The following is a 14440-nucleotide window of genomic DNA, read 5'->3' as shown; positions in this document are numbered from 1 at the left end:
GAATGTAGGTATCGGCCCTGTATGTAGGTAGTGGCCCTGAATGTAGGTATCGGCTCTGAATGTAGGTAGTGGCCCTGAATGTAGGTAGTGGTCCTGTATGACATGACCTGCATGCTCGCCACATTGTGTATGTATGCTTGTATTGTTGTTTAATGCTGCACTCAGCCATTTCAAGCAATGTGACAGCAGGGTGCAAATCACCGAGTCTGGACCAGACAAGCCAGTGATTGTTCATCAGGGTACAATATCCCCACCAAGCAGGAACACTCCTAAGGCACTGATGTTTTTAATTAGACCATTAAATTTTGTACCACAGTATCCTGATTCGGTTTCACAAGGAAAAAAGTAGCAATATTGATCGCACAGCACGACAAGAATGAAAACTCTGATATAATGGATGTTGTGAAGGAAATGGCAACGTCCATGCATGGTGATGTGATTCCAAATTTGAGATTTCTAATTTTCTTTTAAAATATCTTTGAACATTCTCAAGAGCATTTTTTCCATGACCTTTGGAGGTGCTCCGTCTATACAGCAGAGGAGGAAGACCACTGGCTGGTAACATGTCTTGGATTCTCACAGCAAATATCAAGTTTCAGTCCATGTGGCTGCATGTGACCATCCGTCGTACATCACCCACATCGCTGTGTTCATATTGCTTACTGGGGATTCTATGGATGAAATACACACACAGGAAGTTTCCATACCAACTGGCTGGCAATAGTAAAGCCTGCATTGTTAGGTGGCAGAGGTAAAACATACGAAAACAGACACTACTCTAATGAGTTTAACTGTTCCTACAATAGCTTTATCCAAGGAGGTTTATATACTTTCCATACAAGGTATGGCAGTTTATTCCAGCAACACAACAGCAACAATTCCAGCAAAACAGCATTGTAACACAACTCACTTTACAACATTGTAACACCACTCACAACACAACATTGTAAAAGAACTCACAACACAACATTGTAACACTACTCACTACACAAGAGTGTAACACTACTCACTACACAACAGTGTAACACTACTCACTACACAACAGTGTAACACAACTCACTACCCAACATTATAACACAACTCACTACCAATGAGGGGCCCTATATCACCAGGGACATGTCTAGAGCTCTCCTCAATTTAAGATGCATATAAAACCCATTACTCTTGTACTTGATGAATCTGATCTCACTCAGACACACACTCACGAGATGAGGCCAAGTCCCACATGGCAGGACTAAACATTTCTAACATACTTATCCCCTTGTTTGTCTGCAATACTTACAGTAGACACTTCATAGTATAGCTTAAATAATCGTCCATGATACTAATACACAATAGTTTTACACCATCACACAAATACACACCCAATAATGATACATCCCAATACTAATACACCCCAATACTCATACACCCCAATACTAATAAACCACAATACTCATACACCACAATACTAATACACCACAATACTTACACACCACAATACTAATACACACCTAATACTAATACACCAGAATACTAATGCACACCTAATACTAATACACCCCAATACTAATACACCCCAATACTAATACACCCCAATACTTACACACCACAATACTAATACACCACAATACTAATACACCACAATACTAATACACCACAATACTAATACACCACAAAACTAATACACCCCAATACTAATACACCACAATACTTACACACCACAATACTAATACACACCTAATACTAATACACCATAATTCTAATACACCACAATACTCATACACCACAATACTCATACACCACAATACTAATACACCACAATACTTACACACAATACTAACACACCCCAATACTAATACACCCCAATACTAATACACCCCAATACTAATACACCACAATACTAATACACCACAATACTAAAACACCACAATACTAATACACCCCAATACTAATACACCCCAATACTAATACACCACAATACTAATACACCACAATACTAATAGACCCCAATACTAGTACACCACAATACTAATACACCCCAATACTAATACACCCCAATACTAATACACCACAATACTAATACACCACAATACTAATAGACCCCAATACTAGTACACCACAATACTAATACACCCCAATACTAATACACCACAATACTTACACACCACAATACTAATACACCACAACACTAATACACCACAATACAATGTCCTACAACAAGACAATGGCCTACAACAAGACAATGGCCTACAACATGAAAATGGCCTACAACATGACAATGTCCTACAACAAGACAATGGCCTACAACAAGACAATGGCCTACAACAAAACAAGGGCCTACAACAAGACAATGGCCTATAACAAGACAATGGCCTACAACAAGACAATGGCCTACATCAAGACAATGGTCTAACTTAACACAATTCATACTCATGTAGCCTGTAGGTTCCACTGACAATGCACTGATTCTGTTGATCAAACCGTTGATGATGTTGGACAAATTCTTTGTTCAAAGGATTGTATACATATAGATGCAGCTTATTGATAATGAATCTATTCAGACTTCTATTAAGAAGCCTGCCTGCCACAGCAGCCCGGATGTCTGCACCAGCATCAGCACCATCCTGTGCCCAGTCGTGATGTGATCTGTGAGAGTTACCAGATCTCTCTCGGCCACTAAACATTGCAGGGGGAGGAATACAGAGAATAATCTATGAGCCACAAGGGAATGCAAATTATGTGTCCTGAAAGTATTTATTTTCAAAAATAATCCATAATTTTGAGTTGTGAGAAGGCTAGTCTCAATATGAGCTGTGGGAGAAGTGGTCAGCTCATTAGTGAACTGCTGGAAAGATGTTAACAATGGACGATGGCATCATCAGTTATTTAAAGCAATAAAATGTTATCACAGTAAATTTTTATCATGTCACATTGATATCACGGTAAATTGCTATCTACCTCTTTGCAAACAATGAATACAATTGGACAACTAACCTTGAGCAAATCATAATGAAGGAATCACCTGTAGCCATACTTCTATGGCTAAGAGACAATGAAGATACCATCACAACAATAGAGAACATAGACCAAGTCTATCCCCTTCCTCACACAGGTGAGACAAGCAATAGAGAACATTGACCAAGTCTATCTCCTACCTAACACAGGTGAGACAAGCAATAGAGAAGAGGGACCTCGTCTATCTCCTTCCTCACACTGGTGAGACAAGCAATAGAGAAGAGGGACCTCGTCTATCCCCTTCCTCACACAGGTGACTCACGCAATAGAGAATAGGGACCTCATCTATCTCCTTCCTCACACTGGTGAGACAAGCATTAGAGAAGAGCGACCTCGTCTATCTCCTTCCTCACAAGGGTGAGTCACGCAATGGAGAAGAGGGACCTCGTCTATCTCCTTCCTCACACAGGTGAGACAAGCAATAGAGAACAGGGACCTCGTCTATCTCCTTCCTCACACTGGTGAGACAATCAATGGAGAAGGGGGACATCGTCTATCCCCTTCCTCACACAGGTGAGACAAGCGATGGAGAAGAGGGACCTCGTCTATCTCCTTCCTCACACAGGTGAGACAAGCAATGGAGAAGAGGGACATCGTCTATCTCCTTCCCCACACAGTTGAGACAAGCAATAGAGAAGGGGGACCTCGTCCTATCTCCTTCCTCACACAGGTGAAACAAGCAATAGAGAAGAGGGACCTCGTCTATCTCCTTCTTCACACAGGTGAGACAAGCAGTAGAGAAGAGGGACCTCGTCTATGTCCTTCCTCACACTGGTAAGACAAGCAATAGAGAAGAGGGACCTCGTCTATCTCCTTCCTCACACAGGTGAGACAAGCAATAGAGACGAGGGACCTCGTCTATCCCCTTCCTCACACTGGTGAATCACGCAATAGAGAAGAGGGACATCGTCTATCTCCTTCCTCACACAAGTGAGACAAGCAATAGAGAAGAGGGACATCGTCTATCCCCTTCCTCACACAGGTAAGAGAAGCATTAGAGAAGAGGGACCTCATCTATCTCCTTCCCCACACAGTTGAGACAAGCAATAGAGAAGAGGGACCTCGTCTATCTCCTTCCTCACACAGGTGAATCACGCAATAGAGAAGAGGGACCTCGTCTATCTCCTTCTTCACAAAGGTGAGACAAGCAATAGAGAAGAGGGACCTCGTCTATCCCCTTCCTCACACTGGTGAGTCACGCAATAGAGAAGAGGGACATCGTCTATACCCTTCCTGACACTGGTGAGACAAGCAATAGAGAAGAGGGACATCGTCTATCCCCTTCCTCACACTGGTGAGACAAGCAATAGAGAAGAGGGACCTCGATTATCTCCTTCCTCACACTGGTGAGACAAGCAATAGAGAAGAGGGACCTCGTCTATCTCCTTCCTCACACTGGTGAATCACGCAATAGAGAAGAGGGACCTCGTCTCTCCCCTTCCTCACACAGGTGAGTCACGCAATAGAGAAGAGGGACCTTGTCTATCTCCTACCTAACACAGGTGAGACAAGCAATAGAGAAGAGGGACCTCGATTATCTCCTTCCTCACACTGGTGAGACAAGCAATAGAGAAGAGGGACCTCGTCTATCTCCTTCCTCACACTGGTGAATCACGCAATAGAGAAGAGGGACCTCGTCTCTCCCCTTCCTCACACAGGTGAGTCACGCAATAGAGAAGAGGGACCTTGTCTATCTCCTACCTAACACAGGTGAGACAAGCAATAGAGAAGAGGGACCTCGATTATCTCCTTCCTCACACTGGTGAGACAAGCAATAGAGAAGAGGGACCTCGTCTATCTCCTTCCTCACACTGGTGAGTCACGCAATAGAGAAGAGGGACCTCGTCTCTCCCCTTCCTCATACAGGTGAGTCACGCAATAGAGAAGAGGGACCTTGTCTTTCTCCTTCCTCACACGGGTGAGACAAGCATTAGAGAAAAAAGATCTCATCTATCTCCTTCCTCACACAGGTGAGAAAAGCAATAGAGAAGAGGGACCTCGTCTATCTCCTTCCTCACACAGGTGAGACAAGCATTAGAGAAAAGAGATCTCATCTATCTCCTTCCTCACAAAGGTGAGTCACAGAATAGAGAAGAGGGACCTTGTCTATCTCCTTCCCCACACAGGTGAATCACGCAATAGAGAAGAGGGACCTTGTCTATCTCCTTCCTCATACAGCTGAGACAAGCAATAGAGAAGAGGGACCTCGTCTATCCCCTTCCTCACACTGGTGAGACAAGCAATAGAGAAGAGGGACCTCGTCTATCTCCTTCCTCACACAGGTGAATCACGCAATAGAGAAGAGGGACCTCTTCTATCTCCTTTCCCACACAGGTGAATCACGCAATAGAGACCACAGTCTTGTCACATGCCAAGATTGTTTTTGCCCCACTACTAAGGAAGTCTTAAATACACTGTCTAGGCTGTTATTAGGCAGGTTTTCTGTTCAAAGATGTTGCCACACTTTCTTTAAATAATACATGAGGGAAAAAACAGAATTTGGAAGTGCATTCTGGCTAGGTTAAAGAAAAAAGTACTCTCAATTAAATATTTTTTTGTGTTGAGATGCATTCCCAAACATAACACAGTCTAACACAGATAAGATTCCACTGGCACACCAATGCAGTATTCTTACATGTCAGGGATGAATAAAAAACTTGAACAACACTAGGAGCGCTGACTAAACACAATTATTGACTGAACCGAACTCATTGCAGCCAACATCAGAGTTATTGTACATCTAAGTATTTCAAATGATCTGTTACATGGCTACACAGCTTACCAATCAGAGTCAACACAAGACTATTGTGTCCTGCTTTAGGAGTTGGTTAGAGTTTATTCCAATAAAAGTAAAATAAACGAAGTGTGTGCATATAATAAAAACAATTCTTGACTTAGTACACATTTGAAATGTAAATATTCAATTTAACACTCAATTACCTAAGTCACAGAGCCAAGTGGGGACACCCTGACCCCCACTTTAGCTGATGGATAGCTGGGGACACCCTGACCCTGCTTTAGCTGATGGATAGCTGGGGACACCCTGACCCCGCTTTAGCTGATGGATAGCTGGGGACACCCTGATCCCGCTTTAGCTGTTGGATAGCTGGGGACACCCGAACCCCGCTTTAGCTGATGGATAGCTGGGGACACCCTGACCCCGCTTTAGCTGTTGGACAGCTGGGGACACCCTGACCCCGCTTTAGCTGATGGAGAGCTTGGGACACCCTGACCCTGCTTTAGCTGATGGATAGCTGGGGACACCCTGACCCCACTTCAGCTGATGGATAGCTGGGGACACCCTGACCCCGCTTTAGCTGAAAGATAGCTGGGGACACCCTGACCCCGCTTTAGCTGATGGATAGCTGGGGACACCCTGACCCCGCTTTAGCTGTTGGATAGCTGGGGACACCCTGACCCCGATTTAGCTGATGGATAGCTGGGGACACCATGACCCCGCTTTAGCTGTTGGATAGCTGGGGACACCCTGACCCCGCTTTAGCTGATGGATAGCTGGGGACACCCTGACCCCCGCTTTAGCTGTTGGACAGCTGGGGACACCCTGACCCTGTTTTAGCTGATGGATAGCTGGGGACACCCTGACCCCTGCTTTAGCTGATGGATAGCTGGGGACACCCTGACCCTGCTTTAGCTGATGGATAGCTGGGGACACCCTGACCCTGCTTTAGCTGATGGATAGCTGGGGACACCCTGATCCTGCTTTAGCTGATGGATAGCTGGGGACAACCTTATGAGGAATCCCAACAGGAAGTTTCAATGAGGAAGTTTGTCGGATATTGTTCATCAAATATAAAACCTGATCTCTCGGAGATATACATGTTGAAGATCAAACTAACACATAATGTCACCGACATTAAGCTCATTGTGAGATTGTTACAACTTGAAAAAGTTGATAGAACATCACATATTTTTACATTTTCCTAGGAAATAGACATTAATAGACAATTATGTGAGATATAATCTAAATACCACAAATGCACATAAAAAAACAATGCAGGGAAGTAGAGTGGAGACAGTTTGCGAGGAAATTTGTTTCAGACTTTTGATGAAGAAGGAAATCCTTCGCATCCCATCACTGCAGTGTGCTGTCACTAATTTGCCTGATTAAACATGGTATATATCTGTGAATGTGGATCATTATCCTGTGATCACACGCTATGGCTGACAAACACCACACGTAATGGAGAATATTGACTAGATTTGTTTTTTGCATGAATCAAAAACCTTGCTACATTAAACACAGACTATGCATCAAAGGCTCCCTGGCGGGGAGATTACTGCGGGGTCATGCCTTCTTATAGGTTGAGAACCAAGATCCCAGTCATCTGGGGAGACAAATGTACCTCTAGGTGAAAGCTGAGCACAGCTCACTAGGAAGGACCACGTTGTAGTTAGCAGGACCTTTGTGAGGTAGATCGATGCAGATTGGTTTCCATCTCCATCTTGGGGGGAACTAAAGATCACTGCACAAAGAGAATTGCCTTCCAAAAAACTTCACATGCTGAACTTAGAGCATAGTCTGCACCCACACACTTCACATAGGGCCTAGTCTGCTCTCACAAACTCCACACACTTCACATAGGGCATAGTCTGCTCTCACAAACTCCACACACTTCACATAGGGCATAGTCTGCTCTCACAAACTCCACACACTTCACATAGGGCATAGTCTGCTCTCACAAACTCCACACACTTCACATAGGGCATAGTCTGCTCTCACAAACTCCACACACTTCACATAGGGCATAGTCTGCTCTCACAAACTCCACACACTTCACATAGGGCATAGTCTGCTCTCACATACTGCACCTCATACTGCACCTCTGTTTAACGTTTCGGAAGCTGCCTTCAGCCAGCATGTGATGCAGTGTTGTTGGTGTACTTACCTGCCTTCAGCCAGCATGTGATGCAGTGTTGTTGGTGTACTTACCTGCCTTCAGCCAGCATGTGATGCAGTGTTGTTGGTGTACTTACCTGCCTTCAGCCAGCATGTGATGCAGTGTTGTTGGTGTACTTACCTGCCTTCAGCCAGCATGTGATGCAGTGTTGTTGGTGTACTTACCTGCCTTCAGCCAGCATGTGATGCAGTGTTGTTGGTGTACTTACCTGCCTTCAGCCAGCATGTGATGCAGTGTTGTTGGTGTACTTACCTGCCTTCAGCCAGCATGTGATGCAGTGTTGATGGTGTACTTACCTGCCTTCAGCCAGCATGTGATGCAGTGTTGTTGGTGTACTTACCTGCCTTCAGCCAGCATGTGATGCAGTGTTGTTGGTGTACTTACCTGCCTTCAGCCAGCATGTGATGCAGTGTTGTTGGTGTACTTACCTGCCTTCAGCCAGCATGTGATGCAGTGTTGATGGTGTACTTACCTGCCTTCAGCCAGCATGTGATGCAGTGTTGTTGGTGTACTTACCTGCCTTCAGCCAGCATGTGATGCAGTGTTGTTGGTGTACTTACCTGCCTTCAGCCAGCATGTGATACAGTGTTGATGGTGTACTTACCTGCCTTCAGCCAGCATGTGATGCAGTGTTGTTGGTGTACTTACCTGCCTTCAGCCAGCATGTGATGGAGTGTTGTTGGTGTACTTACCTGCCTTCAGACAGTAGTTCATGCAGTTGTTTGGGGTGTTATCATTCAACTCCTTGTACGTGCCCGTCAGGTCTCGGTCGTTCAGGTTGTCCTTGAAACAGCCGAAGTAGGTTCCAGTATCATTCCCTGTAAAACAAAATCAGACATCCGGTACTACCTGAATACTTTCATAATTTGCTCAGAGAGAAAACTACATATTTTTTTCCATTAATCTCACATGGAAGTTCAGCTGTGAAAGAGGTGGTCGGGTAGCCTAGTGGTAAAAGTGTTTGTTGGTCACGCTGAAGACCAGGGTTCGATTCCCGACATGGGTACACTGTGTGAAGCCCATGGTGGCAAGACCATACTCACTCAGTCCGTTGTGACATGGGTACCAGGCAGATTTGTGGTTGACATAACAAAGAGCTGTGAAGTGGGCTGTACACTGATGCTTACTGACATCCCATGTTAATAGTCCATCAGTTCGTTACGTATTCTCCTTGGTTCACTGACCAAATAGGATTATATATTTCATACAGTCAATGTGCCTTATCATGCCTCTTATCTGGACTTGCTATGGCATGATCCGAACAGCAATTTCTTTCATACAAATTACATCTCAACTCTGAATAATGCAAAAGACGGTCGGAATGACTTAAACCTTAACCTTATTTGCCACCCAGCTAAATTAAATTTCCTGAGAACCTGCTCCAACAGCCATAGTTAATCTAATAAAACAATTACCTGGAAATAACAGTAATTGATTGCAATAGAAACATCGTGTGTGATTTTGGTAGTGCTGAGGGACACCAGGAAGCTGACAGACCAGTTACAACCAATGAGCACTTGGTGTTCCGGCAGACATTGTGCCCAGCATCCACTCGCTACAGATGGCATGCTTAATTGATACGATAAATCTAGAAAAATACTCCCCTGAGAAGGGTTGGATTTGTTGCCTCCACAGCCAGTGTATGCAAGAGCTTCACGGTCCGCACTATGGTATCTTCATTCTACCTGATTCCTGTCTGCCAGAGACACCTCGATAGCTCAGCATTTGAAATAGCTCCAATATATCAATCAGTAAAACTCTCGTATACGGTCGGGCGACAAAGAGTACCATGTTCTAATACAAAAGGGCACAGGTACTATGACAACAGATTAACCCCTATACTGTCATGACAACTGATTATAACCTGTTGTTACTATGGTTACTGATTATCTCCTACAACTGTATTGACAACTAACCATAACCAGGTGTTACCATGGCAAGGGATTATCACCTAACATTACCATGACAACTGACTATCATGGGGGGGGTAGATTTAAAGCTGACCAGACAAAAATCACTGGGAGCACTGCATGTACTGGGTGAGAACTCAACATATCCTTCCTTCTGAAGATTTAGCATGTGATGGGAGTGTGACGGAGGGGCCCATCTGTTGCTGGTGAGGAGCTGCTTGATCTCACAAGTGGCTGACCTTCCTGAAGACAACTCCTTCAGCAAACACCAGTTGTGAGGGAACAATGCTGAGACAGGCTCACAGAAAAGGGCATCCTAGATCAACAAGTCTGTCCAGCTTTGGAACATCACAATGGATGATGCTTCCACACATATAACTACCAGATGGTGTTGCTGTTCACCAAGGAATGGCCTGTTAATGTGGGAATCAGAGCTGTCATTAGGAACTCTAACATCCTTTCAATGATTTACATTCAGACTGTTCAAACTGGTCGAAATTGATAAATCTTCCAAATAGAAATATCCAGTATTCAACAATTAGTTCAGATCTGACCCCAAGTTTTGCAACAACAACAAAGTGCTAAGTTTAATGGGAAATATGTTTTCCTGAACATTCTTAATTCATCCTTTTGTGAAAACTATTATATTAAGAACCTATTTAGGAACTCAAAATCAAACTAACCCTGACAAATTGTTTTCTTTATTTTGATATTCCTTAAGTGTTGGCCATATATTTTTACCAAATCTGTGAAACAAGAAGTGAAGCAGTTTTGGCCTTGCGGTGGTCCCTGGGGTCAGGGGCCACACCAATCACTTTACAACTGTAATGAAGGAGACGCCGTGACTGATCAACTGAAAAAACTAATTTATGAAATTCTATTCATGCTTGAAAGAGAAATCGAGTAGTCAGGAAAAGAGTTCTTCACAATTTGCCTCAACTTCTTGAATCACGCGATGCTGATTCAACTGAATTAATTGTGTCAGATCACAAAGACTGAATTGCATAAAACATGCCTGTTGTTTCCAGTTGTCAGCTGAAACAACTGTCAGCTACAAGAAGCAAAACAAGATGCAGAAACGACTTCCACAGACACTGGGGCAATGTCTCTAGATGAGCTGGATGGAGTAGCTAAACCGGGCAATTGATTACTGCTTGTACAGTAAACATAAGTTGCCCAGTCAAAACATGGGGCGGGCTCACTCCCATTGCTTTCTGTTTATCTCTACATCATTCAACAGAAATGCTGCTTCCAAAATAAACTAGAAGCTTGGAAACAGCAGGAAGGAGGCTTGAAATGAGTTTCTCAAATTAGCCGTCACTTTGCCATCTCATAAAACCATAGTTGTATTCAGGCGGATGAAGAGGAAGCTAAGTGGAGGAGTATTTCACTGATGTCAGTGGCGGGGTCTCACACAGGACCTGGGCTGTTGTGGTGGGGTCTCACACAGGACCTGGGCTGTTGTGGCGGGGTCTCACACAGGACCTGGGCTGTTGTGGTGGGGTCTCACACAGGACCTGGGCTGTTGTGGTGGGGTCTCACACAGGACCTGGGCTGTTGTGGCGGGGTCTCACACAGGACCTGGGCTGTTGTGGCGGGGTCTCACACAGGACCTGGGCTGTTGTGGCGGGGTCTCACACAGGACCTGGGCTGTTGTGGTGTGGTCTCACACAGGACCAGGGCTGTTGTGGCAGGGTCTCACACAGGACCTGGGCTGATGTGGTGGGGTCTCACACAGGACCTGGGCCCACTTAACGCTACGACTATTGTAAGCCTATGTTAAAGCATGGGAGTTACGATCATCTTAGCGCAAAGATCGCTTTGGGCAAGTGGGCCCAGGGCTGATGTGGTGGGGTCACACAGGACCTGGGCAGTTGTGGACGTGTGTCAATACTCCAGCAGCCATTACTCAGTGACACTGGGGCTGGTTCCTACAGGATCTCTTCTCACTTCACACCTGTCCTGACCCACGGCATGCCTTCCACTCTACAGTTGCTGAAGCTCGGCATGCCTTCCACTCTACAGCTGCTGATCAGCTCGGCATGCCTTCCACTCTACAGCTGCTGATCAGCTCGGCATGCCTTCCACTCTACAGCTGCTGATCAGCTTGGCATGCCTTCCACTCTACAGTTGCTGATCAGCTCTGCATGCCTTCCACTCTTCAGCTGCTGATCAGCACGGCATGCCTTCCACTCTACAGCTGCTGATCAGCACGGCATACCTTCCATTATACAGCTGCTGATCAGCACGGCATGCCTTCCTCTCTACAGCTGCTGATCAGCTTGGCATACCTTCCACTCTACAGCTGCTGATCAGCACGGCATGCCTTCCACTCTACAGCTGCTGATCAGCACGGCATACCTTCCATTATACAGCCGCTGATCAGCTCGGCATACCTTCCACTCTACAGCTGCTGATCAGCTCGGCATGCCTTCCTCTCTACAGCTGCTGATCAGCTCGGCATACCTTCCACTCTACAGCTGCTGATCAGCTCGGCATACCTTCCACTCTACAGCTGCTGATCAGCACGGCATACCTTCCACTCTACAGCTGCTGATCAGCTCGGCATGCCTACCACTCTACAGCTGCTGATCAGCACGGCATGCCTACCACTCTACAGCTGCTGATCAGCTCGGCATGCCTACCACTCTACAACTACTGATCAGCTCGGCATGCCTTCCTTCCACTCTACAGCTGCTGATCAGCTAGGCATGCTTTCCACTCTAGTTACTTCTTCCAGACAGAATCATCAAAAACTTACAAAAAAACATTGTTTCAATTTATGCTGTCAGGTAGAACGGAGAATAGCAATGATGTTACAAATGTTTTTGGTACAATCTCTCAAATAAAAATCCTGAAGAGATGCATTTCTGTTAAGAGAAAGGTAGACTTGCAGAAGTCTCTCAAGCAATAAATATTAGTTTAAATCATAATTTCTACATTATGTAAATAATAAGAACAAGTTGCCCCTATAAGAGACTGGAGAACTCAGACTTGCCTATTAGGAGAATAGAATTACTACACATCCATGAACCTATCTTTCAGTACAGCCTTGGAACAAGGCTTGGAGTAAGAGTGAGAAGAGTTGAGAGAAGCGTGTGCATGTCCCTGTCCTGCAGTTGTCTGTCCCGATTCCTTTGCTGATGGGCAGAAAGTATGGTGTGGAACACTAACAACTACACAAGGACAGCAGGACTGCTAGGGAAAAAGATCCAAATTAAGTTAAGAGAAACTTTTGAAAATCACAAACTTGCTGGCCTACACTGATTGAATTTGTGTGTGAAAATGGAACAATTTTGTCTACATGATACATGTTTATGATAATAAAAATGTGATTACACGTCCACGTCCCTGGCCACGCCCATGCACAGGCGGATACAAGATCAGTCTAATGAAGTCTCAAAGCAAAATGCTGCACTCTCCTTCACATTAATGGATCATGAAGATCCAGGTTAGAATAGGTCTTCAGCAACCCATTCTTGGGGTAAAAGGTGACTTTGCTTGTCGTAAGAGGCGACTAACGGGATTTGGTGGTCTTGCTTAATTGGTTGATGCATGTCATCGTATCCCAATTGTGCAGATTGATGCTCATGATGTCAATCACTGGAATGTCTGGTCCTGACTTGATTATTTACAGATCGTCATCATATAGCTGAGTGAGGCATTAAAGAACAAAGAAACAAACAAACAAACACATGAAGTGTTGTTTCAGTTTTCACGCTGGTTCTGCTTCAGAAGATGTAATAGCTTACATACCACAACACCACTAGTATGGCTTCAATGTGCACCCTAGGGCTAGACACAACAGAAACAAACTGCATAACATTCCAGAAGAATTTTTCTGTATAAGATCATGTAATAGGAATGCCAGTCTCTACCCCTTGAGCATTCTATGTGTACATACACAAGTAGGTGGCAGGATACCGTACGTCATTGCTGCGACACATGGCAGAGTACAGTACCTAATTGCTGAGACACATGGCAGAATACAGTACGTCATTGCTGCGACATATGGCAGAGTACAGTACTTCATTGCTGAGACACATGGCAGAATACCGTACGTCATTGCTGAGACACATGGCAGAATACAGTATTTCATTGCTGAGACACATGGCAGAATACCGTACCTCACAGCCCGACCCAACCTACAACAGTGAGGTGGCACCATCTAGTGACCTCACAGCCCGACCCAACCTACAACAGTGAGGTGGCACCATCTAGTGACCTCACAGTCCGACCCACCCTACAACAGTAAGGTGACACCATCTAGTGACCACACAGTCCGACCCACGCTACAACAGTGAGGTGGCACCATCTAGTGACCTCACAGCCCGACCCACCCTACAACAGTAAGGTGACACCATCTAGTGACCTCACAGTCCGACCCACGCTACAACAGTGAGGTGACACCATCTAGTGACCACACAGTCCGACCCACGCTACAACAGTAAGGTGGCACCATCTAGTGACCTCACAGTCCGACCCACCCTACAACAGTGAGGTGGCACCATCTAGTGACCTCACAGCCCGACCCACCCTACAACAGTAAGGTGACACCATCTAGTGACCTCAGTCCGACCCACGCTACAACAGTAAAGTGACACCATCTAGTGA

General features: G+C 45.1%; 1 protein-coding gene across 1 annotated transcript in view; it reads right to left on the bottom strand.

Annotated features, from left to right (window-relative positions):
* LOC139469348 (xylosyltransferase oxt-like) overlaps positions 1-14440 on the bottom strand; it is a 97408-nt gene that overhangs the window by 21252 nt on the left and 61716 nt on the right. Inside the window, exon 3 of the mRNA XM_071251498.1 lies at positions 8609-8734. Coding sequence (XP_071107599.1) covers positions 8609-8734 — 126 coding nt within the window. The remainder of the gene's footprint in view (positions 1-8608; positions 8735-14440) is intronic.

Source organism: Haliotis cracherodii, unplaced genomic scaffold (assembly GCF_022045235.1).
Source record: "Haliotis cracherodii isolate W230 unplaced genomic scaffold, xgHalCrac1.p SCAF_2, whole genome shotgun sequence".
Taxonomy (NCBI): domain Eukaryota; kingdom Metazoa; phylum Mollusca; class Gastropoda; order Lepetellida; family Haliotidae; genus Haliotis; species Haliotis cracherodii.
Note: the sequence above shows the minus strand (reverse complement) of the source record. Positions and strands in the feature narration are given on the sequence as shown.